This window comes from Amblyomma mixtum, chromosome 5, assembly GCF_055824585.1.
Source record: "Amblyomma mixtum isolate Tamu chromosome 5, ASM5582458v1, whole genome shotgun sequence".
Lineage (NCBI taxonomy): Eukaryota > Metazoa > Arthropoda > Arachnida > Ixodida > Ixodidae > Amblyomma > Amblyomma mixtum.
Window position 1 is genome coordinate 167724775 of NC_143016.1, and position 24176 is coordinate 167748950.

At 45.8% G+C, this 24176-nt stretch overlaps 1 protein-coding gene across 1 annotated transcript in view; it reads left to right on the plus strand.

Annotated features, from left to right (window-relative positions):
• Window positions 1-24176, plus strand: part of lt (vacuolar protein sorting-associated protein light) — a 66443-nt gene that overhangs the window by 14539 nt on the left and 27728 nt on the right. Inside the window, exons 8-15 of the mRNA XM_089546303.1 lie at window positions 2897-3016; window positions 6196-6263; window positions 10193-10344; window positions 12620-12720; window positions 14801-14921; window positions 19555-19670; window positions 21704-21757; window positions 23469-23699. Coding sequence (XP_089402429.1) covers window positions 2897-3016; window positions 6196-6263; window positions 10193-10344; window positions 12620-12720; window positions 14801-14921; window positions 19555-19670; window positions 21704-21757; window positions 23469-23699 — 963 coding nt within the window. The remainder of the gene's footprint in view (window positions 1-2896; window positions 3017-6195; window positions 6264-10192; window positions 10345-12619; window positions 12721-14800; window positions 14922-19554; window positions 19671-21703; window positions 21758-23468; window positions 23700-24176) is intronic.

Sequence of the window (24176 nt, forward strand, 5' to 3'; positions counted from 1 at the left end):
TGGGACATTAAACCCCCATCTTGCTCGATTAAACCCCTACCAATTTTTATTGTCTTTAAGGCAGATTCCCCACTGCAGTCCAGCAGGCACACCTGCCAGAGGCAGAGGACAAGCATTCTTCTTCTTAGGAAGATGTCGTTCTGATTATTACCCGTGATGCTGGAAGACAACTCGAGAGGAAGTTCGTCTTGAATTGAAACACATAGGCTTTTTTAAAAGCACTTGCTTATCAAGGAAGCAGCACCTGTTCAGACTCGAGCAGGGGTTCTTAGTGGGTGCTTGCGCATTTTCTGGAGTAACGAGGGAACACATCTGGGCCTAGTAATCACTGGCAGATCTGACCAAGAGGAAAAAATTTAACAGGAGAATAAGAATGGGCTGGAGTACATTTGTTAGGCGCTTCTGAGTTTTGAACAGTGCCCATAGTGATAGCCTTCAAAGGAATGTAGTGTGTGCAACTGTTGTATATTCCTGGGAATTGTTTGTGGGAACGAAGCTTGGAGGCTAACAGAAAGAGTGTGAAGTGGGGCTAAGGACAGCACACCAAGCAAAGGAAAGGAAAATGGCAGGAGTAGCATTGAGAAACGAATTTGAAGAATTCGAATATCGAATATCTGTTCAGCACAAAATAAAAATCAGAAAAGATTAACAAGCAAACGTTGTTGCTCTTATTTGTTTTTTTTTTTCAAAGTAGTGTGTGGTCTTTAGGACTGAAGTAAACAAAACTAGACTGCCTCAACACTGTACAAAAAACATGACGTGCACAGAAATGTATGCTACTTGATCAGACAGCATAGCAGTATCGAACCTGCTTGTGGTCATGCAAAATGAGAATTCGTAAAAAGACAAGACTGGCAACAGAAAAATGACATGATGCCTTGTAAAACTTCATTAATGCGGAATTCAAGGGACTGAAAGAAATACCTGTGTTATCCGAAGGTTGATTTATAAAATGCCCCGTGGGTCCTGAAAAAAAAAAAACTGCCAATAATGCGTGAACCCGTGGTGAGCGCCCAGTTTCAGCGCACTGGAAGAACAACGTGAATGCAAGCGAGGGGGAATGCACATCGACATTGGGACGGCGCGAATGCTTTAAAAAGGAAAAAGAAATGAACAGCGACGCGCCACTCGGCATCTGTGAGCGGTGCGGAAATAGCTGCCGAATGCACGGGCCGACAGCTGCAGTTGCTATGGCTGAGCAGCAAAGCTCGAAAACTGAAATTATGTGGCCAGGCTATTTTTTTAGCCTAGCCACAGGGGCCTTCCGAACGTTGTCACACCTGCTGTTACGCCCACCTAATTAAGAGGTGCATGGGTTACAATGCACCATGCATAGGTGAGATTTTTACAGGTCTCTTGCCCTGTTTCGACACCACGACACCCCTTTGGGAGCCTCACGCGAAATTCACAAGTAGACTTTCCCGCATATCGTAGCTGACCAAAACGAGATACCGGAAGTCACGCCCAGAGAGTTACGAGATGACAGCATGATTGCTGTGGATATGGGCATTAAGTATGTAACATATTACGGGCGGATAGAAAAAAAAGAAAGTGCGCTTTCGTGTCGCGATTGTTTGAAGCGGGGCGCTGGCCATCTTGTTCGCAGCGCATGTGATATGTGGGAAAGCATACTTGTAGAATTCCGCACCAGGTCAAGCTTAACTGCAGCGGAATGCGGTCGTTCCACGCGATAAACTATGGCGAAGGAAGGGAACAGAAGCTTTGTACTCTTTTTCCCAGAACTTTAGACTCAGTCATAGGATAAGTTGCTTAGATACTGTGGCATTGCTGCGGTCGAATTTATGAAAGTCAGCACAGTATGCGATCGCTGGCGATATTTGGGAATTTTTGACTATTCGGAAATTCTCTAATATCAATTTGTCATTCGACAAATTGAATATCAAACAAATTCGATTCGTATTTGAAATTTCAAATATTAGGAAACCCTAATTATTATCAAAGTTATTCCAGAGGATTGTGCTTGAAAATATTAACATCCGCGTTCCATAATTTGTCCTAGCCACAGGAACAATCAGCTTATTATGAGATGAGAATTGCATCATGTTTCTGTGCATAATTAACCCACCATGGTGGCGCTTTGGCATTCAGCTACTTATCTCAAGATCGTGGGATCAAGTCTCAGCTGTGATGGTTGCATTCAGTGGAGTCAGAATGCAAAAATCCTTGTGCAGTGTGTGATGTTTACGCATGTTAAAGAACCCCAGGTGGTCTATAAATTAAGGAGAAACTTTTAATGCCTCATCGTTGTTGACAGAAGGTTTTTAGCAGGGATGTCATGCTTTTTCTACTCAGACCAGAAAAAAAATCTTTGTGCACGATGGGATTCGAACCACCACCCTTCCGTTCCGCAGCCGAGCGTGCTAATGGCTACGCTACTTCCTGCCAACGCATATGTATAGTTCTCCTTGTCTAGGACGCTGGAGAGTGTTTGCAGAACGGCGTCGAATCAGATGGATGCCTCCCAAACGCCCTCCATTGTCTCCAGCATTTAATATTCACACACAGTTGTGTACTTGATTAGCATCTTAACCACGCATCAATGACCCAAGCAGCAACACCGCGCTAAAGGCTTTTGCCTCACCGCACTTTAGGTCAACTAAGTGCCCCCTGAATTATTCTGGAGCCCTCCACTACAACGTCTCTCATAGCCCATATGTCTCCTCGGGATCTTAAACCCCATATCTGAAAAACTTAAATTTCTTTTGTTTGCAGTCAAGTGTTCAGGTGGTATATCTAGATTTAGTTGTGCAAAGAAACGGCGTAGGAAGGGAAAACTGGTGTAGCCAGCCCTTGTCTGGCAGTGGACCACCACAACTGACAGTGTGGACAGTCGAGTAGTGTGATGACTGAGCAGCCAGTGTGCTTGTGTGCGCAGGTGGTGCTGCACGAGAAGGGGTTCCTGTCCCGCTACCGCACCACCATCCTGCACCAGGGGGAGGGCCTGGTGCGCAACATTGCCTGGAAGGGGCGCTTCGCTGCTTGGGCCACCGACCTGGTGAGAGGCACTGTTCCCCTGTGCCTGCTTTCTGCGGTCACGTGCTGCATGCGACCCTAGTTCCCTGCTGCTTAGAGCACTGTTCCATCGCTTGGGTTTAACTTGTGCATGCCGAAACTTCAGAAGTTTGAAAAAATTAAGATATTTTTCGACATAAAATGTTTATTTCAGTTCACAATTCAGAATCAAGCTTTTATTGACGGTGTAAGAAGGAGAGTTGGGGTTTGATGCCCCAGCAGCTAGCGGCGACAAAGGAGAGAAAGAAGAAGGAAGACGAAGCTGACGAAGCTCGGGTTTGCACTCCAGAAGGCTGGCCTGCTGAGCAGCACCGCTCGAACAAGGACTGTGGCCATCCATACTAATTGTGCGAGTCGCCTCATTACAACAGAAATATTTTTCTAAATGTGGACCTTTGAGCCGTGCTACAACGTAGGATACTAGACAAATTCGCTACCTGTTGCGTATGGTGCGGCTTCAGACGTTTGGCATCGATATTATAAGGCTCTGAAACACATTTCGAGGAGAGCATAACAACTCGCTCAGTCACTGCATTGTGTTGTCGTAAACACCTGAGCCTAATAATACACTTATACACATAGCAGAGAACCCAAAGTCATGCTCGACAGTTGGCTAGTCCTTTCCGGCGACATTTTCATGCTTGCACACTCCAGCATATGCCAGTTCAGAGATGGCTATTGGTTAGGTTCTTTCAGATGTCAGGCAGCTACCATGGCCACGGCCACTAAGCCGCATAGCTCCGGCGGATCTGGAAGCTCCGCCCCCCGGTGGTGGGGCCAGCGGAGGAGTGGCGACCTTTCAGTGTACAAAAAGCGATGAGAGGAGATGGAAAGGCATGAGGGGCTGAAATTCAAATTTTGACTGCAAATAACTCGGCTTCTACAAAGTGCATTAAAAAAATTCTTGATGAAGCATATTCGTAAAGTGCCATCCTTTAACATGTTCAAGAATAACAGCGCGAAATAGACGAGGACTAAAGGAAGATACACAAAGACAGGCGCTGTTTGCGCTGTTCTTCTTGAGCATGGCATACCAACTCGCCCAAGCATCAGTCCTTTAACATCCCAGGCATACCGTGACATTTTGAGCCCCTTTCAGAGTCCTTTTAAAATCATAGTTCTCATCCCACACAGTCACACAGCGGTCCCCTATAAAGATGGGAAAAAATTATTTGTTTTTCTTGTGGAATTGCAATGTAGTCTATGAAGTCCGGGTTCAAAAATGGCATCTAGAGAAGACCCGTGGATTTTTCTGAGCACACACAGCACAACCCTTGCATAGGAAAAGTTTAGACCCTCTTGAACCTGCGCTAGCGGGCGTAAGCTTTTATGCAATAAACTTCTAGAGTTACTGCGCACAAAAGCAGCGTCATACATGTAGGACATTAAACATATAAGGGTTAAGAGTGCAGGTGACACCCTCTGTCACATCCCATTGAAGAAGTAGGGCTCACTTGAAGTAAGTTCACTGCTTGTGGGCTCAGCAGAGGCTCACAAGCACAGTTGATAATCATCTTTTCCCAGACCAGGCCAGGCTGATACGAGCTCATGGTGTCAGAGACTGACTTGTTCAACAGCTCGTCAGTGTGGCCAAGTGAGCTCAGGTAAATTGTGGGTGAGCTCTACAACCTGCCTGGCTGAAATGCTGTGCTGTTGTTTTAGGCATGGTAGTGGTGAGCACAAGCTGCATCTTCAATTCTTGGCAGCCATGACCACATCTTGTGGTGAAAATAAATCTCGTTCGTTTTTTTTTTTAACACATGTACTGCTTAGTTGGATTGCTGCTGGTTTTGTACTTTGATATCTTGTTGCACAGTCGCAAATATTTATTGTTTAGTGACCATTTATTTTTGTGTTATCTTTTGTTTTACGTTGCTTTGATTTGCCCACTCCCATCTGTAATGCCCTTGGCCCTGACGGTAAGTAAACAAATAAATAAAGTAATTAAGTGGCTAGTTCCAAGCACTGTCCGCTGCAGCTTTGATGCGAAGCAGTTAGGTCTAGCGATGGCTAGTGAGGGGTCGCTGCCAGAATGCCAGTGGGTGGGGCATGTTGCTGCAAGAAGGTTGTCACTACTGTGAGTACATTGTATTTGTACTTCTAAATTATAGGCAAGCTTATCTATAGGCCATATTTTATACATTAGATTATCGATTTATTGAACCATTTTGCTATCCCTTCTCAGTTGGATATATCCAGGTTCAACCATATTACTTCGCTAAATGTTCTTTGCTGTCTGGCAGTGGGTGTAGCTGTTGGTGCTGGAAATACGTTGCCATACCTTGTAACTACACTACCTGTATCCAGCCGCTGCTGTGGCTCAGTTATTATAGCGCACGGCTGCTGACCCAAAAGCCGTGGGTTCGATCCTGGCCACGGTGGTCGCATTTCGATGGAGGGGAAATTCTAGAGGCCCATGTGCTGTGCGATGTCAGTGCACGCTAAAGAACCCCATGGGGTCGAAATTTCTGGAGCCCTCCACTACGGCGTCCCTCGTAGCGTGAGGCGCTTTGGGATGTTAAACCCTTAAACTATAAACTATAAACCACCTGTTTCATCCTTTGTAGCAAACGCACGTCCTCCAAACTGGAGTTTAAGTGGGCTTCTCACCTGAAGCACTTTATCAGTACAGTCCCGGCCATAGTACCGGTGATCATACTCTTGTCACGTCTTACCGACAGAAAATTTGGAAGTATTTTGTACATATTTTAGCACACGCCCCTGGTGGGCTTGCATATAAACTGAACATATCTCTTCTACAGAATGCCTGAGAAAATTTCAAACTCCAAAGCATGCTCCGTAATATTTTGGCTGCATCCTTACTTTCCATTTTGTGCCTGTAACTGAGGTGTTGTGAACTCTGTCATCTTGCTGTAGATTGTAAGTGCAGATCTATCACAATCTGCATACCAGTGGGTAACCATACAGTTTGATGCCATGACGATAACAAGAAGTCAAGGGTGGGATTGCTCCTATTACTACTAGGGTATTGTGTGCAGGTTTCCACGAAATGGCCTGGGGTGGCTGTTTTCGGCATCTTACCACTTTTCACTCCCAACGCCATTCAGAGCGGCTTCCATTCGCCTCTGCTGTTCTGGCCAGCTGTGCCTGGCCATTTTAGCTGAGCAGACTGTCTGAGATGTGGTGCATCAATGTGTGCAGACAATCCTGGTATATGACATGCAAGTGTTGGACGTCATCTCCATGATCCGCAGGGACCACGACCCCCTGTGAGTTTATTCTCCATCTTGTCATCAGTGTATGCACATGCCATGCGGGTATATGTGCAGTCGGGGACAAAAGTCTCTGGACCGCATATTTCCTAAACGAAGGCGTTTACTCTGTTATTAGCCACTGGCTGAAGACCAGACTTGGGGAGGTGAAAGAACAGGATCTTGACTTTGACCTCCACCTGTGTGGTCTCTGGCCGGAAGCTAATAATAGAGCTATCGGCTTCTTTTAAGAAACACACGCGGCCCGTTGACTTTGGTCTCGAACTGTACATCAGTCTGCTCTGCCAACCTAATTGCTGAGTGCTTCATTTTTTTCACCTGTTCAGTTGCTGCAAATGGAACTTGTTGTAGTTGCTGTGGGCTTTCTTTTGTGTTGTAGGGCATGAACACTGCATGACAAGGTATCCCCAGGGCACAAAGTCATGGCTTACAGGTTTCAGAGAAAGCATGCTGCGTGCTTCAAAGTTAAGTTTCGTAGAGTGTGTAGAAAAGGCCAGATAGGTTGTTAGGAAAAGGACAAGTCAGCTGCTACAGAACATGAGAAAAAAATAAAGAAGGCAACTGAGAAATTTTGTGTAGTGCTTCTGTGAGTTTGGTTGGTTACAAAGATGAGCTGCACAGTACTGTTCAAATCCTTCATTGCAGTAGTATAGTTCACCTGCATAGTCCAGTGTAGTTTTCCAACAGAAAATTTTCACTCGAAGCTGGTAGTTGTTCCCGCCTCCCCCTTAAACCCACCCGTGCTAATCGGTGGCGCAAAACATTACTTAGCGCTGAACTCTCATAGTTTATTACCCCTGGTACTTCATCCTGACTGGACTGGGGAAGTCTCTTATAGGGAGCATGGCAATAGAGACTTGGTGTCTGCACACCAAGCACAATGCTTCATGTTGCTTTTGCCTGCCTTCGTGACTTGCCAGCTGAGCATTCTATTGGGGTACACGAGACTGCGGATTTACTCCCTGGCCATGAAAGTTCCAGATTTGTCAGGAACATCACTTGTGGTCTTGTTTAATTTCTAGTGTTTCATCGCAACATCCATTTGAACTGTCCATTGCTATGTGTGGGCACATGCACACGTGCATGCTTGACTCAAGTAATTGGAGAATGGTGCTCTGTGTGGTTCCCAGAGTTGCGATTCAGTGGGAAAAATGGAAATTTGTGGTTCGATGCATGTTTAGGACAAACCAAAATGTAACTTGTTACAACTGGCAGACAGATGTGGCTGCGTTGTTAAGTTTTGCTTCCATGGCATCTCAAGTTCTGCAGAAAGGAGCAAGAATCCAGTAATCATCCTTTATGCAGCCATCCAGAATAATCTATAAAAGGCGAGCACACACTACTTACTTGAAGGTATTGTTTATCAAGTTTGGACCATGGCATTTCAGTTGATTCATACGTGCCACTAATAGTAAATTCTTATGTACTAAGAAGTATCAAATGGTGTCATTTTCAGGAAAGCTTGCAAGCAGCAGCTAAATTCTTTTAGTGGATTCCACATATATTTAGTGTGATCTCTGGGAGTGTTAAGAGTGCTTTGTAAAGCATGAGTCTTACACATAACGGACTGCATTGCCCGAGTCAGATGGCCTGAGGAGGGTGTTGTTCACCATGAAGGCCAACATTCAGAAAGCTCTCCTCAGCCAAGAAGCAGCACTGTCATATGTAAAGATCCTAGTTTTCAGAACTGGAAAATTTTAACTTCATGAGTTCAGATTAAAGAATGTGCAGTGCAGGAGGTACCTCGTCCAGAGCACCCTGCAGTGGGTACAGTTCCAGGCATTTTTCAGGCCTGGAGAGTGTCAGGAAGTTTTCTTGAATTGTAATCCCCCTAGTTGTGTTGGTTGTGCCTCCCACCCCTCCACCGGCATTTTCCAGAAGACCCACCACCCATCATCCTCTACCAGCTTGGCCGCCTGGATCGGTGCCAAATTCCACATACACACACATGCACGCACACACACACAAGGGCCATGGCTTCTCTGCCGAAGCGGGTGGACCCTGAACTGCCATCTCTGACAAGCTTAGACATAACAGCAGCGCGAACAAAACAACCACATAGGAAAAGTACACATTCAAGACACGGACAAACACTGCTTTGCTGCTGTCTTCAGTGTGTTCTTTCCCTATGTGGTTGTTTTGTTCGCGCTGCTGTTATGTCTAAGCTAAGCAACCAACTTGGCCAAAAGTTCATTTTACTAAAGCATATCTCTGACAAGGCTCATACTAGGAAGGCTTGAGAGAGCAGGAAGTGTCAGCGCTAAGCACACACTGCCTCCACGTCAGGTTTGCAACCAGTGGCGGCTCTCACCAAATCTTTTAACTAAGCCATAGCCTACTCACGTAATTTCGTGGCTGCTACTGTGTTGGTAATGCTGCTTTTGAAAGATACCAGGTGCCAGTATCGTAATTCTCCTCGGAAAAGGACTAATTTTTTTCTTCCTAGAGCCACCATACTTCATGTGCTAGCTTGCTTGAGCAAATTGGGAAGCAAGCATGTCAAGGCTATAGCCGAATTTTTTATCAGATTTTAGCTTTGAAGAGAATTTAGATGATTTTATTAATCAAGTTTCCAACTGCCTTTCTAGATGATTTCCACAGCAACAGCATCACTAAAAGAGAACGTGGCTGCTGACACACCATTCCGTGTCTGATGCATGATCTTTTGCAGAAATGCAGAGTACAAGGAGGACTTAGTTGTGCTTCTACAGGAGCTGATTGGTGGCTCGCAACTCTTTTGGCTGCGTGGCTGGTTGGCTCAGCTTCTTGTAGGCATGATCGTTATCTGAAAGCAGACGAGTGGTAATGTCCATAACCCCCTGCTATAGCACCCCAGTGTTTCTCTGGCATGTAAAAAACTGTGCACCATTGTTCATACCGTTCATACTCAGAGCAGTGACATTCTGCATTTATGAAGATCAATGCCTGAATTTCTTTGTGTGCTCGGTACTTGTGAGTGCAAACTATTGACGCTTTTGCATCATGAAATTTCAGCAAGACATTTCAGCATTTGGTGGAATGCAAGGCAGGTAGGCTGCTATCACTGGGGTTTGCCATATGCATAAAATTCAGGGTACTTGGGGAGCACTGTGGGAGTAGAGCGTCTTAATGACTGGAAATGTTGCCAGGACTCAGCCATGCTTTGAGAGGCCCAGATAGTGATGACTTTTGCCATTTTTTGATCAATATTTACCTCTTCGCAATCAAATATGTGCATCCAGAGTGAAGACTGAGCCACTGTCCATAGTATTTGTTTGCCAATGTTTGTTTCGAGGTGGGACCTTTAAATTTACAGTAAACCCTTATTGTCTAAAACTCCCATATCATAAAACTTCATCGACACTGCAAGTTTATCTTGTGGCACAATGTAATAAAATGTGTTCGTTCATATGTTTGTCACTCCTTGCAGCAAAATGGATTTATGACAGGATTGTAATATCTCAAAATTTGGCCTGTAAAAGCTTGAAAAAAAGAAAGGGTCACCAGCCACTAGTCTTTAGTAAAGTCTGCGCATTGTGGTGAGATAAAATGAGCAAGTCTGCTCTAGTGTGCAGAGTCTGCACTAGTGTGCAGAGTCTGCACTAGTGTGCAGAGTCTGCACTAGTGTGCAGACTCTGTGCTCTGCTGTGTGTGCTCTGCTGGTCTTGCTGGGACGATGTATTTTCTAGCCAGTCGTTGTGGCATGAACACTCCTTCTGTTGTCCCTTGTCTTTTGTGACTGTGATATTTTCAATTTACAATGTACCAACTAGCCTGCATTTCAACCCTTCTACGGTATGCACCCCTTGCCACTGCTGTGGGCCGCTCTGTACTTGATGCAATTTCACCCATGGCACTTGACACATGTGTGCCTCTGCTGCCAGCATCAGTGCGCTTGTAGAATTCATCAGCACGAAGTGAGCACAGAGTCCCTTTCCTGGGTGCAGGCTGAAGCCAGAGCTGCACCGGTGTGTGCTGACGTGGCGTGACGAGCGGTGCCTGCTTGTGGGCTGGGCCGACCGCGTCAAGGTCTGCTGCGTCCGACAGCGACAGCCCGACCCCCAGCCACAGGGTCTGGCCAGCAACTACGTCGAGATCGGTGCGTCCAGCATTCCGCTTGTGTGGAACGAGAGAGCTGCGTGTGGAAGTTGCAAACCAGATCATTTTAATCTCAACGGCATTGAATACAGTGAGGTCAGCTCCACCCAGCTGTGATTTCTTTGTTTCAAGTTAATTTAATGCCCTTCTTGTTATAAAAAGTTACGAGGACACTTTGGCAACTTAAGTGTTGAGAGGCGAAAGCCGAGGACACTATGCCATGACGACTTCCAGTGGATGTGACGTCACACTGTTCCCGTGGCTCTATCGATACCCAAATATGCATCTTTCGGCGATCTCAAGTGTTAATTATGCTTAATTGCACATTTTTCTATCTAATTTGACATAAATTCGATGTTTTTACGACCATTCTGTGACAATTTTTGCTATGCCGTGACAACTTCCAGTAAATAAAATGTCACATCATTTTTGTGGCTATATCGACGTCTGCGCTATTTCGATGCAGTTTCGACATTTTTCTCTGTAATTAATTTTCTAATTAATGTACGGTCATCAAACTTGGCTTCTAGGTTCATTTTTTCTCCTCTATCTGAAGCAACCATTGATTTTCTTCTTTCGTTTTTAGTTCCCGAGTTAAACGCGTGTGACATGCTTTGTTAACGGATGACAGTATAAACCATTAAAGGCTTCCGCCTTAATATGATGCTCCTTCATGTCAACTAACCATCACAATAAATATTATTTGTCAAGACAGTGAGCTTGGTAGCTTCCTCTGCCATATTCATGCAAAGTTTACTACTGGTGTTACCATCACTTTCTTTTTTTGAATTCATTGCATTATTTGGATCCTCTGAATAGAAAGTGATTCCACGATTTGTCAGATGTTTATTTGACTAATCCTGATATTTTAACAATACTACTGTATATACCCATGTAAAGGTCACCCTAGTGTAAAGTTCGCACCCCTAACTTGGCCACCGGTAGTTTGAAAAAAAGATGAGAGTTAGCCAAAATCATTTTCATGGGTGTATAATTTTTTGTGTGTGGTGTGTTCTGCTGGAAACTAATAGTCGTCAACAACTGCCTGCGACACTCAGTAAGACCACGGATTTGTCGTCCCACACGCCGGGCTATCGTACCGCCTAGAGCCACGAACAAACGGTGCCTCAGTGCTGCTGACTCATCTTGTGCACTTGGTGTTCTCACCAAAACATTATGCTGCGCAGAAGCTAATATGTGGGGCACCCACAGTAGCGGTACTCTCCTTCGCAGCAACCTCATCAGGTAGTACCGCTCCGTTCACCCGGTGTCATTTGGCCTAGCGTGCTTCGCATTGTAGCTGCAGCGAAAGTGCTTTGAATCTAGCCTATCATAAAAGGTCTAACCTTGCTGCCATTTTACCATCACACTATAACCTCACATTAAAGTGCATGCACAATTGACATAATTGCGCCAGTCGTCGGGCGCTTTGACAGGGCTGCGTTAATTCATCATAAAAATCTGTATCGCAGCATAAGAGGGGGACACATAGTCAAGGCTTCACTGCAGTCTAAAAAATTTCCCTGAAAAGATGCCTTTCCCGTGTAAGGACTGCACCCCATCAAAACTGTGGAAAAAAAGTGCGGCCCTTGGTATTTGCAACCATTGGGACACTTTATAGGAAATTTTTTGCCTGCCTGCAAAAACCTGTAAAAAATTAACTGTGATTCATGGTATGTGAGGTAGTGCAAAATGGGACAAGGGACAGAGAAAGACGTACACAACACAGGCGCTAATTTCCGACTGATAGAGCCCAGGCGACCAAGATGAATGTGAACCTTGAGGCAAACCATGTTCACGCTCGTCTTGGTCACCTGGGTTCTGTCAGTCGGAAGTTAGCCCCTGTGTTGTGTGCGTCTTTCTCTTTCCCTTGTCCTGTTTTGCGCTACCCCACATACCATGAATCACAGTTACCGACTCGCCCAAGTTTCTACCCTGGTGAAAAAATTAACTCTTAGCGTATTGCAGTCATGGCATCAAAATTGCTCATGGCATCAGAAATGTTTACTTCTGTGTTAGAATTCTTCTTCTGTTCATCAGTCTCTTTGTTTATTGCCTCACAAAACTTTGTTGTGAGTACTGTGTAAGGGTGTAAATTCAGTAGGCTCTAGTAGACCTTATCTTTAGTTTGCCTTTGGTGAGTTTCACTCTACAGGTAATATTTCTAGCGATTGTACAAATAAGTTTGTCGATGTTTGTTTGCTGAGGAACCGAGCAGCTACTATAAACTACCGTTTACCATGTCCCCCCCCCCCCTCCCCCCCACTTTGGTGCAGTGGCCATGTTTGCAGCCGACTACTACGTATGTGGCCTGGCACCCCTGTGCTCAGGAAGCCTCGTGGCTCTCACCGTGCTGAAGAACAATGACGACTCAGCCGTGAGTGCTGCTGAGGGAGTACTCGCACAAATAGAGAAGTGGTACAAGAATGGCATGGCATGATTCCTGTTGGGAGCCAAGGAGCTTAGAGAAAATGTTGCAGTGATTCATTCTGAATGAGTGTTGGTATGGCCTAACTGTCCATGGCCTCTCCGCAACCACCTGTTAGGAGATGCGGATTTTCTGGGTTTCTGAGATGACAATAATGCAGTGTGACAGCTGAGTGCACTTGGACAAATGAAGGGGAGATGTACTGTTTTACTGTGGCTTGTTATGAAGAAAAATGGGAGAAGATTTTTGGCGTATATTAGAACCTCGGTAATTTGCCCTTCAAGAAATAAGAAGAAGAGTCCTAATCTAAATGAATGTTGAAATCAGCATTCTGTCATACACCTGCATGCTAAGTTCCAGCAAGCTATGTTGACAAATGAAAAATTTTAAAACCCTCGTCCTCCCTTAAAGGAAGTCTGCTATACATAGTTGGATCATTTCTCAGCCTAGAGATTGGCCCTCTGATTGCCATCGTGCCTGCCTTTGTGCGTGCTTAAGAGCTGCACGGGCAGCAATGGCACCATGTAATTCAGGATAGAGGAGGGATATTTATGTGGCTGCTTACCTTGGTGGTCATACTTTAGCACATCCTCCCTTCAGGAAACCATACAAATGAACCGCTGTGAGCCCAGTAGCATACCAATTAACTAGCACCCAGTGCCACATGTAAATGGGCATTTGCTGAGACCATGCCAGGAGTTCGAATTTTCCAGATTTTCACATTACCGGTGGTCAAATTAACAGCGTTTAACTGTATTAAATCTTTAGCATTGTGCTGTTGGGCACTAAGCAGACAGGGCACCAAAGTTACCCCTGGGTCTATTTTTTTCGTGGCTGTGCTGACGGCGTAATGGAAACCAGTTATCTGATTTCTCCTTTATTCTAATTGCATTCATTGGGTGCCATGCACTCAAGTTGCATGACCCCATCCTAGTTAAGGCTAGCATGCTGGAGCAGTGTTGAAGGCACAAGGGAGCTGACACCTCATCCTCATATTTAGATTGTGATATTTCTTGTAGGTTTCCATTACAGAGGTGACATGCACTACCTCGTTAATGCTTGTGTTATTTGCAGACTGTGGACAGTCGTAAAGCACGTCCTCAACATTTACCACTCTCAGTGAGTGATGCAAAGCGCACAGGAAATAAGATGGTCCGCTGTGCCTCAGCGCACCTGAATCAAAGCTCTATTCTGTAGACTGACGGGTACGACCAGGCTCGTGTTGTGTTGCGAATGGCAGCCCACCATAAACTGACTTTAATCGACAGTGGAGGAAAGTAGCCAGCATGCTGCCAGAAGGAGTTTAGCCGACGGTTCTCTGTAATATTCAACTGTCTAGGAAGAGAAAAGCAGTTCGCAATTGGTGGCGAGGTACTGGAAGTAGTAAGAGAATATGTCTACTTAGGGCAGGTAGTGACCGCAGATCCGGATCATGAGAGGGAAATAACTAGAAGAATAAGAATGGGGTGGAGCGCATATGGCAGGTTCTCTCATATCATGGATGGCAGTTTACCAATATCCCTGAAGAGAAAAGTATACAACAGCTGTACCTTACCGGTACTGATCTGTAGAACAGAAACATGGAGGCTAACAAAGAGGGTTCAGCTTAAGTTAAGAACAACGCAGCGAGCTATGGAAAGAAATATGATAGGTGTAACGTTAAGAGATGGGAAGAGGGTGGAGTGGGTGAGGGAACAAACACGGGTTAATGACGTCCTAGTCGAATTCAAGAGGAAGAAGTGGGCTTGGGCAGGGCATGTAATGTGAAGGCTAGATAACCGCTGGTCCTTAAGGGTAACGGAGTGGATTCCAAAAGAGAAGGCAAGCTTAGCAGGGGGCGGCAGAAAGTTAGGTGGGCAGATGAGATCAAGAAATTTGCGGGAATACGGTGGCCGCAACTGGCGAAGGACAGGGTTAATTGGAGAGACATTGTAGAGGCCTTTGCCCTGCAGTGGGCGCAGTCAGGCTGATGATGATGATGGTCTCTATGGTGAGGCCTCAGCTGCAGGGATCTGCTGTTGGTGTGCAGGAGGGCAGCCGGCCTCAGATGCGGGTCATGGAGCCCCACTTGGACGAATGCCTGGAGCACTCCAGTGACATCCTGTCTGTGCGGGGCTTCAGAGCATACCGGGCCAGTGACTACTGCCTCGGTGAGCAGGCCCTGCTGTGAGCACCCCAGGATGACCAGCCACGGCGCTCAGCTTGGTTGGCTGGCTGGTGTTGCAGAATGGGAACGAACAGGGGCACATCATTTTGGATCGCTTGGCAGGTCAAGAGGAATGCTACTGTCACTTACCATAAAATTCCGAACAAGCGCCCCCACCCATGCAAGGGCCCCCCCTAACTTCACTGTCAATTTCACATTTCCGCACCGTTCCGGGAAAGCGCCCCCTCCCCCCGACCGCGCCCTTATTACGCACCGCGCCCAAGCAACACTGGTCTGCCCCGTCCATTCCAAAAATCTAATCTAATCCAATCCTGCTTTTCAAGCCATTCGCATGCTCGTTCGCACGTGCCATTTGTGGTCTTGTTTTGGCGTTGTGGAGTTCGCGATGCCGATGCATTTGTACACAGTGGCGAAGAAAGTGTAGGTCGTACAATGGCATCAGGAAAACGGAAGAAACGTGCACAAAGCCTCTCGACATTTCAAGCTCGACCACAAATGGATACGGGAATGGGGCCATAATTTTAAGAAGTTGCTTCAGCGTAACTACGGGAGAGCAAAACTTCGGAGACAGCTGAGCAACGGCGGCCCAGTTTTCAGTGAATGCGTGGACGATGCTCTCTTCGAGTTTTTCAAGTGTGAAAAAGCGGCTGGACGTGCCGTTAATAACCTGCTTCTCTCTAAAGAGGCTGTCAGAATAGCCAAAAACATACAGTGGGGAAACTGCGTAGCCGTGGCGCCAGATAACCAGAGTGGGCCTCGAGCGGAATGCTGTGAAGTTTTTTTGTTTCGACTGACTCGGAGGAATCTTTTGATAGTTTTGATAGTGATTGACATAACAGTCGTAAATCTTTCGCTCAATAAAGTTCATGTTCCTAGAAATAACTAAAAATTTAAATCCATGCGCATTGCGCTTTTTTTTCTGGCGGAAAATGTCGCCGCCATCTTGAATTTCGGCGCTGTTCCGGGATAGCGCCCCCTCCTACTTTGCCAGTGATTTCGACTTGCTGGAGGGGGGGCGCTTGATCGGAATTTTACGGTATTCTGCCTTCATGAAGCCTTCACGCAATGAGGTCTTGCTTTGAGCCTGGAAGTTTGTGGGCACTGTGAATGTGTCGACACGTGCTTTGAGCCTGATGCATGGAGGGGTACATTGAGATTGGTGAAAAACAAAAACTCCAACCTAATCACGCGAAACAAAAATTTTATTGCTTTGGAAAAGTGGGACTTCAGTTAGTTCACTATTTCCTCAAGGAAAACATTCAACATGAATTTTGATTACTTGGTGTTTCATGGGCACTAGCATTGGTGTAATAGTTTGGATTTGGTTGTTTGCATCTGGTTAGAGCAGAAATTTCGTTTTGAAACAACTTTTGCCATATCATTTAGAGGCCTTGCATCATCAACAGTATTTACTTTGGAGCAAATTTACCTGTAAAAACATTGGTAATTATTCACACCCTTTTATCAGAATCGAAGGATGTCCAGGAGGCTACCTAACTTTCAAGAAGGAGTTATTACCTAAGAAGTTATTGTTTTGTTATCGTCCTGACGTTACTCAGAAAATTCCCTCAGGTGACATGGCAGATAACCGATTATACTTTTGTGAACAGCTAAGAAAAAGGAGGATCCATGCATGCATAAACAGCTGCAGCGTCAGTGTAACCTATTCAAACAGAAACAAGTTTTGCATGTTTAAATAGGGGTTCTTTTTTTCAAATATCCCAAGTCCTAAACAAATGTGTCTTCCCCATGTAACTTACATGCTGAGCTGGGCTGGAGGTCCTTGAACTGGACATGTGACATACGAGGTCTGTTAGAAAAGTATCCGACCTTTGGCCGAAGAAAAAAAACTGGCATAACTGGAGCGTTAGAAACCTAATCACCTTCAAAGTAGTCTCCTTGGGGCTCCATATACATCTCCCAGCGGTGCTGCCATTGCTGGAAGTATTCCGAAAAGTCCCTTTTCGGAATGGAATTTAGCTCTGCTGTCGTTGCAGCCATAATGTCCTTTCTTTTCTGAAATCGCGCTCCTTTCAATGGCCTCTTGATTTTAGGAAACAGCCAGAAGTCGTAGGGGGACATATCAGGAGAGTAAGGAGCCTGTTGAACTACAGTAGTCCGGTTTTTCGCCAGAAAAGTCTGAATCAAATGCGAGGAATGTGCAGGAGCAGTGCCGCGAGGGATGCGCCAATTTCTTGTTGACCTCAATTCCGGTCTCTTGCGCCACACAGCACCACGTAGGCGATGGAGGACACCCCTGTAGTACTATTTAGTCATTCTTTGACCCTGTGGGGTGCGTACTCGTGGTGTGCCACACAGAGGGAGTCAAAAAAGCAGTCAGCATCCCTTTGACATTGCTGCGCACTTGGCGGGCCTTCTTTGGTCTTGGTGACGTGGAATGCGTCCTCTGTGACGACTGGGATTTGGTTTCCGGGTCGTACCCGTACACCCAAGACTCGTCACTAGTGATTACGGCGTCGGTGAAGTCAGGGTAACTGTTTGTGGAATCCAGCATCTCCCGTGAGACTTCAACATGAAGCTGCTTTTTCTCCACCGTCAGCAGCACCGTCGCCGCAACTATCTCCATGGCCAAATCTTCGGTGATAATGGAATGTGCAGAAAAATTGCTGATGTCCACCTCTTCCGCAATTTCTCGGATAGTCACACAGCAGTCCCGCATCACCACAGCGTTCACTTCGGCAATTACCTGGTCATTTCAGCATGTTGATGGCCGACTGGAGCGTGGCTCTCTCTCCACAGATGTGCGGCCGTCTTTAAACCAGTTGCACCACTGCTTAATCTGTGTGCTGCTCACAGCATCATCACCGAAAGCCGTGTGAACATTTCGAATGGTTTCCACTTGGCTATCGCCAAGTTTCTGGCAAAATTTGAGGTAGTAGCGCTGCTCCTCTCGCTCCGCCATTTTCCTTGCAACAAAAAACCGACGAGAGCACTGCGCACTGCCTCACTCAAACGCTGCTTCCCAGCGACTGACGCTATCGGCAGGCGGGAAAAATTCGTGCATGCGCACGAGGGTTCAAGGTCGGCTGCTGTAAGCGCGCTTGCTTCATATCCAACAGGTGTTCGCAAAAAAAAATAAAGTCGGATACTTTTCTAACAGACCTTGTATAAGCGTTTTCATTTTTTTTTCCTGAGACATGCTTCAAAAAGATGGCTCTGAAATCAACGAGCACAGCATCACTGTGGCTCACTGTTTAACAGAGGACAAAAACTATAGGTCAGGAAAGTACTGGGAACATGGGAGCATGCTGTCGCTGTGAATGTGGATGTAAGTATCAAGTTGTGTCTTCAAGACTTTGTTTGTTCTTTCTTCTGTTGTTTGTATTGACAGGGAGGAGGAGGAGGAGGAAAATGCTTTATTGAAGGCCAGCACTAAGGCCCAGTAAAAAGCGTTTGCTCCGCTAAGGCCTGTTGTTCAGCTGCCAAACTCGAGTGAAGCCAAGCACTGCATAGTGAAAAGGGGTGGGGGGTAAGAGAAATAGAGAGTACATGAGTACAGAATGTGCTCTGTATGTGCCCTGATATTGACGGAGCTAATGTCGTACCACCTGTTGAAATTTGGCCTAGCGCCACCTAGCAGAAGTACTGGTGGTGGTGGCATGCTTGGCACGCTGCTGCGCACCCTGCTGCTCTGCTATATGCCTAGAAAGCCGGCGAGCACTTGAGCATTGGTGAAGAATGTAGCAGTTTAAACCAGAATGCTATAAACCATCCACTGCACTGAAATGCCATGGAGGAAGCAGTGGACCTTCAGGCCTCCAAGCTCTTTGGCGAGCTCGAGATCGGGTGCAAAAATGCCCAAACCCTCTCACACCACAGCTACTGCCTAAACGTTTGCATTACACACTTGCAACCATCCTGTGAGTTTTTTTAGCCTTGCATAAAAGACATGCACCTAACTTTCAGGGCCGGTGTTTAGCTTGATCACTTTATCTCACCGCAATTTGCCGGTGCCGCCGGCTGTCACAAAAATGTCAGACTGCGCCGTGATACAGCCTTTCAGAAGTGAACGATGCTGAACACCAGCAACACAAACACATCTGACTGCTTGTTTTTTTTTTATTGATCATCATCATCATCAGCCTGACTACGCCCACTCCAAGGCAAAGGCCTCTCTCATGTCTCTCCAAATAACCCTGTCCTTCGCCAGTTGCGGCCACCGTATCCCCGCAAACTTGTTAATCTCATCCGCCCACCTAACTTTCTGCCGCCCCCTGCTACGCTTGCCTTCTCTTGGAATCCACTCCGTCACCCTTAAGGATCAGCGGTTATCTTGCCTTCGCATTACATGCCCTGCTCAAGCCCACTTCTTCCACTTGATTTCAACTAGGATGGATGGACAAACGGACAGACAGGCCAGCAAATGGATGTATGATATCAAATTTTGACTCTCCTGAAAAAATCTGTTGAAACATTTTCCCTGAGTAATGAATCCTTCCCTCCAATTGGTATCAATTTTTCTGGAAAAGGAGTGGGTTCATTGCACAATCATATATGGTATTTCTTCTTGTGCTATCATTTGCTGATGAGCTACCAACTCACCCGTGAGGTTGTGGTTCAGATTTGTCCCCCCCCACTCCCTTGGTTCGGTGCAGACAGCCTACCGGAGGAGGGCCTCTTCTTTGTGGTGAGCCCCAAGGACGTGATAGTGGCCAAGCCCCGGGACCAGGACGACCACCTGGACTGGCTGATGCAGCACCAGCAGTACGAGGTACTCCCTCCCCCTCTCTCACGCCCTCTCGTGTCTCCCGGATGCCCAGTTGGCATCTCTGGTGGCCTTTGTCAGAAACTACAGGGAACCGAACAAGGAGGGAGTCAGAGGCTGCAAGCTCTGTGCTGTGGTTGGCCTCATCTTGGACTGTGCCCTTTTTGCAATAGTAGGCTGCTGCATAGGGGTTTGTTTGTTTGTTTGCTTGCTTGTCGTTTGTTTGTTTGAAGCGACCTCGAAGTGGACAGTAATTCACTTTAATTAATTTTTGGTTGAATATGTTGCTTACAAAGAGAGAACCTCAAATGCATGGGAAGCAATTTCACCTACTTGGTGCATGAATACTTCCACTATACGAATAAGACTACCATATGATCCCCTGAAACCTCTGAAAGCAACCATTCCAGAAACATTCCTCACTAGTGACAGAAAGTTCAAGGTTTCTGATACCGAACATTGAAATGTTTTACTGTATTCACTTGAATATTCGAAGTGATCAAATGTTTTCACAAACTTACTTTGTAAGCTTCAAGCACAGAAAGTAAGCCAGCTCGGATGCCCATCCTGTCTCTCATGTTAGGTAGCAGGCCATGTGTATTCTTGATGGACCATGGCCTAATGGTGTTCTTGGTCTGCTCATTGACTGTGATGTTCCGGTGAAGTGTACTACCATGCTCTGCTGATGAGCTGCAGCCTTGGGCAGCAGAACCTATCTACTGCAGTCTATGTTTGATGCTGTGTCAATTTTTATTATTCGCTGGGCCCACTACTGATTCTGGAAGTGGTAATCTTGCTGAAGCCAATCTCGACATGAAATGAACAAAATTGGACAAGAGGCGAAAAAAGAATCATTTCATTATAATGGCCCTTGTTGAATAAAGGAGTGCTGGAAAAAAAAAACATCTGCATCCAAATGTCAACATTAGGCTTGCCCCTGTTGGCGATTGCATGCTTGTGTAAATAGTGGAATCGTGAGTCACACTAAGTGAAGATACGTAATGACTGTGGGTGATGAGGCAGGAGCTTTGAACTTGCACCTAGTCACCGCACCAGGAGCAGTACACTAGCATCACTCTTTGAAAGCAACTGGGTGTGGATTCTTCTTTCGAGGTGCACTTTATTTAATTATCATGGAAGTGATCATGTTCAAGGTGATCCTTTATTAAGCCGTGGGGTTCTTGGTCTTCGTAGCCTCTGGAAGCGCCAGCAGCTTTAAAACATGTTGAGGAACCTCTCAATCTTGACTTCCATGCTTTCCTGCTTAAAATGCCCAAGTTCAATTAATAATGAATGGCTGTATAGTGAAACAATCTGCTGCGGGCAGTTTCAGTTTGGTTAGCCGAAAAATAAATTACAAGTAAAGGAAAGGTTGGGGCGAGGCATGCATGGGTTTAGCGTCTTGTGGAACCCCAGTAAGTGCTTCAAGCACGTCTGAGAACCCTTGACCATAGCTAACAGGCAGCTGCATACCACCTGCTAGGCTTTGAAGATGTCAGCCTTTGCTTTGGAAGCACGTCAAAGGTGCCCGAGACATCACAAGATGTGCCTATGAAGTGTTGGCTTCTTGTCCATCCGCTTTTGCTCACTGTGCTGTGTACATGTGAGTGAGTGAGTGAAGATACTTTGTGTGGAAGTCAAGGTGGGGCAATTGCTTGCCTTTGCACTATCCCCATCTGTGAATGGCTACTGAACTGGTCGTGGGTGGAACGAGCCAAGCACTCCAAGCTGAGCCTCAACTTCCCCTTTCAGCTGCTGGCCAGTGAAAAATCAGTGCTGCCCTCATGTGGTGGGATGAGTTCTAGACTCCTGTTCTGTGCTCACTTACTCCACTGTGTTTGTATTGAAGCCAAGTTTTCCCTGCTTTTGTCATTGAAAGTTTTTTCTTTTTATTACCACATTAGTTAAGACTGGGGCCTCTTGATAAAATGTGGCATGACTTCGTAGTTTAGATTTGCAAAGGTCTTTGAATTGAGCAAAAGCTGAAACCTGTTCTCTTCGTGACATGCTGCTGCCTCTTTCCACCTCCCTGTATGCAGGAGGCTCTCCAGGTGGCATTGTCTAGTCGTGATCTCAAGAGGCACACACTGCTGGTGAGTGGTAGTAATTATAAGTAGCAATAAAGTTGTTAACCACCTAGATGCGCCCAAGACAACTTCATGTGGCTCTGCGGTTGCTCCACTCATTTTCTAGACCTCTTTGGCATGCATTCTTCTTTCCAAATTTTCGTTTTGCCTCTGTTCACCTTTAGCTGCAACTATTGATACCTCTAGCAGTGCACAGAGTGAGAAGATTTGATGGGTGCCATTTAAGGAATCCATAAAGCGCTTTGTTGCTAGAGTTGCTTAGCTGCGGAACTTTTTCTTTTTTTAAAATGCTTGTTCTTAGAGAGTTCGGGTGCTAGAGCAGGATTGTTTCCTTCGCTTGTGCTGCCATAGAAATTTGGAAGACACGAATTGACGTCACCTGCGTGGCTCAAAAGAATTGACTCACGAAAAGAATGAAAAGCGTTCCACCGTGATGAACTTGGCTAGAAATTGTTTCAGCACCAATAGGAGGCATCTTTAAACCAATTCAATTTGACAAAACAGTGCCACGAGATAAGTAGTACATTGAGTGTTATAGATTTCTACACGCAAATCGTAGGTTTTTGTGGTAGCATGGCAAGTGGTAACATAGCCTGCATGTTATGCTGGTACTGGCAGTCCTTGCAAACAGTGAGGAATGGTGCTGAGAAGATCAGATGTGTGTTAAAGTGAGTTGTTCCTATGAATGAGGCAGATATAGAAAACCCAGTCTTGAGACACACAGGCAGAGTCCTCAACTCAGTCTTTCCTGCCAAGCACATCAAGAGGTGCATGTGATGTAATGACATGGCCCATGCAGGGTGTCCCCCTTGAGAGCTAGGATATTGCAAAGTAAAAAACACCGTTTTGCTGAAGGTAACCATCAGGAATTTTTGGGACTCGCGTCAGGAGTGCCAGTCGTTTCTAAAACCAGGGCTCACGTTTCAAGCAAAATGGAACACCTTGTGCGCCAATTTAAAAACACTTAAGGGGGGAAGAAGGTCTTAAAAACTTTTTTTTTTTAATTGTTAACATATCTTTCTGAAACTTAGCACCTGGGTATATCATTGAATGCTGATTTCGAACATGCATTTAGATTTCAAATATCCCAGCTGGAAGGAAATATATGGCAAAATAAAATATCCTAACTAGGTCATTTCTTATGGGCCTTTATAGTAATTTATCAGTTAAAGAAAGATTTTTTAAGAATAAGCAGACATTTGCAAAGGCCCAAAGCTCATCCTAAAGCTAACAAAATGTCTATAAAATCATTTTGTTGATCATAAATAAATAACCAAGTTGAAAAGAAAAAGTGATGTGTCAGTAATTAGCCCACACTTGGCCTAATTGCTAATATATCATGTTTAAAGGAAAAAAGAAAGCTTTAAGATGTGTGGTGGACCTTTGGAAATGCTTGCATATTCTTAAAAATGCTTTTTTCAACTGATAAATTACTTTAAAAGCCTGTAAGAAATGGCCTAATTGGGATGTTATTCTGCGATAAATTTTCTTCCAGGTGAGGTAGTTGAAATCTAAATGCATATTTAAAATTAGCATTCTGTGATACACCTACGTGGCAAATTTCAACAGGTTATGTCGAAAAATAAAAAGTTTTTAAGACCCTCATCCCCCTTTGAAGAAAATAGAAAGCTGCGTGTTCGAAATGTGGTGCTGCTTTGGTTCTCGTTCTCAGAATTGTTTTGGCCAATTGGAAGAGCGGTGGCGTGTGTGTCTGCAGGGTGTGGGCAAGAAGTTCCTGGAGCAGCTGGAGGAGCAGGGCAAGTTTCAGCGGGCGGCCGAGGTGTGCCTGTCCGTGTTTGGGGCGGACGCCCGCCTCTGGGAAGAGCAGGTGTTCCGCTTTGCACGCCTGCAGCAGCTGCGCTGCCTGGCGCCCGTGCTGCCGCGCGGAGGACTCGACCCCACCGCCTACGAGATGGTGCTCAACGAGTTCCTCCAGCTCGACCCCGAGGCCAGTATGCTGCTACCTCGTGTGGATGGTTTCCCTCACTGCCGCGGGCAGTTTGAATGGGGCCAGTTTGGTGCTTGCCAATGCTCAACTGGCCTTCTTGATAAACGGCATCATCATCATCATCAGTCTGACTGCTCACTGCAGGGCAAAGGCCTCTCCCGTGTCTTTCCAATATACCCAGCCCTGTGCCAGCTGCAGCCACCATATTCCCGCAAACTTTTTAATCTCATCCGCCCACCTGACTTTCTGCCTCCCCCATTGCACTTGCCTTCTCTTGGAATCCAGTCCATTACCCTTAATTACTGTCGGCTATCTTGCTTTCACATTTTAGGATCTGCCCATGCCCATTTGTTGCTCTTGGCACATATTTGTGGCCAAACAGCATAATTATGTGCAAAACTGTTTCGGAGGGCTTTTTCAACAAGCACAGTATAACAATGTAGTGTTGTGAGGGGCAAGTGAAAAAGGTGGGTCAGG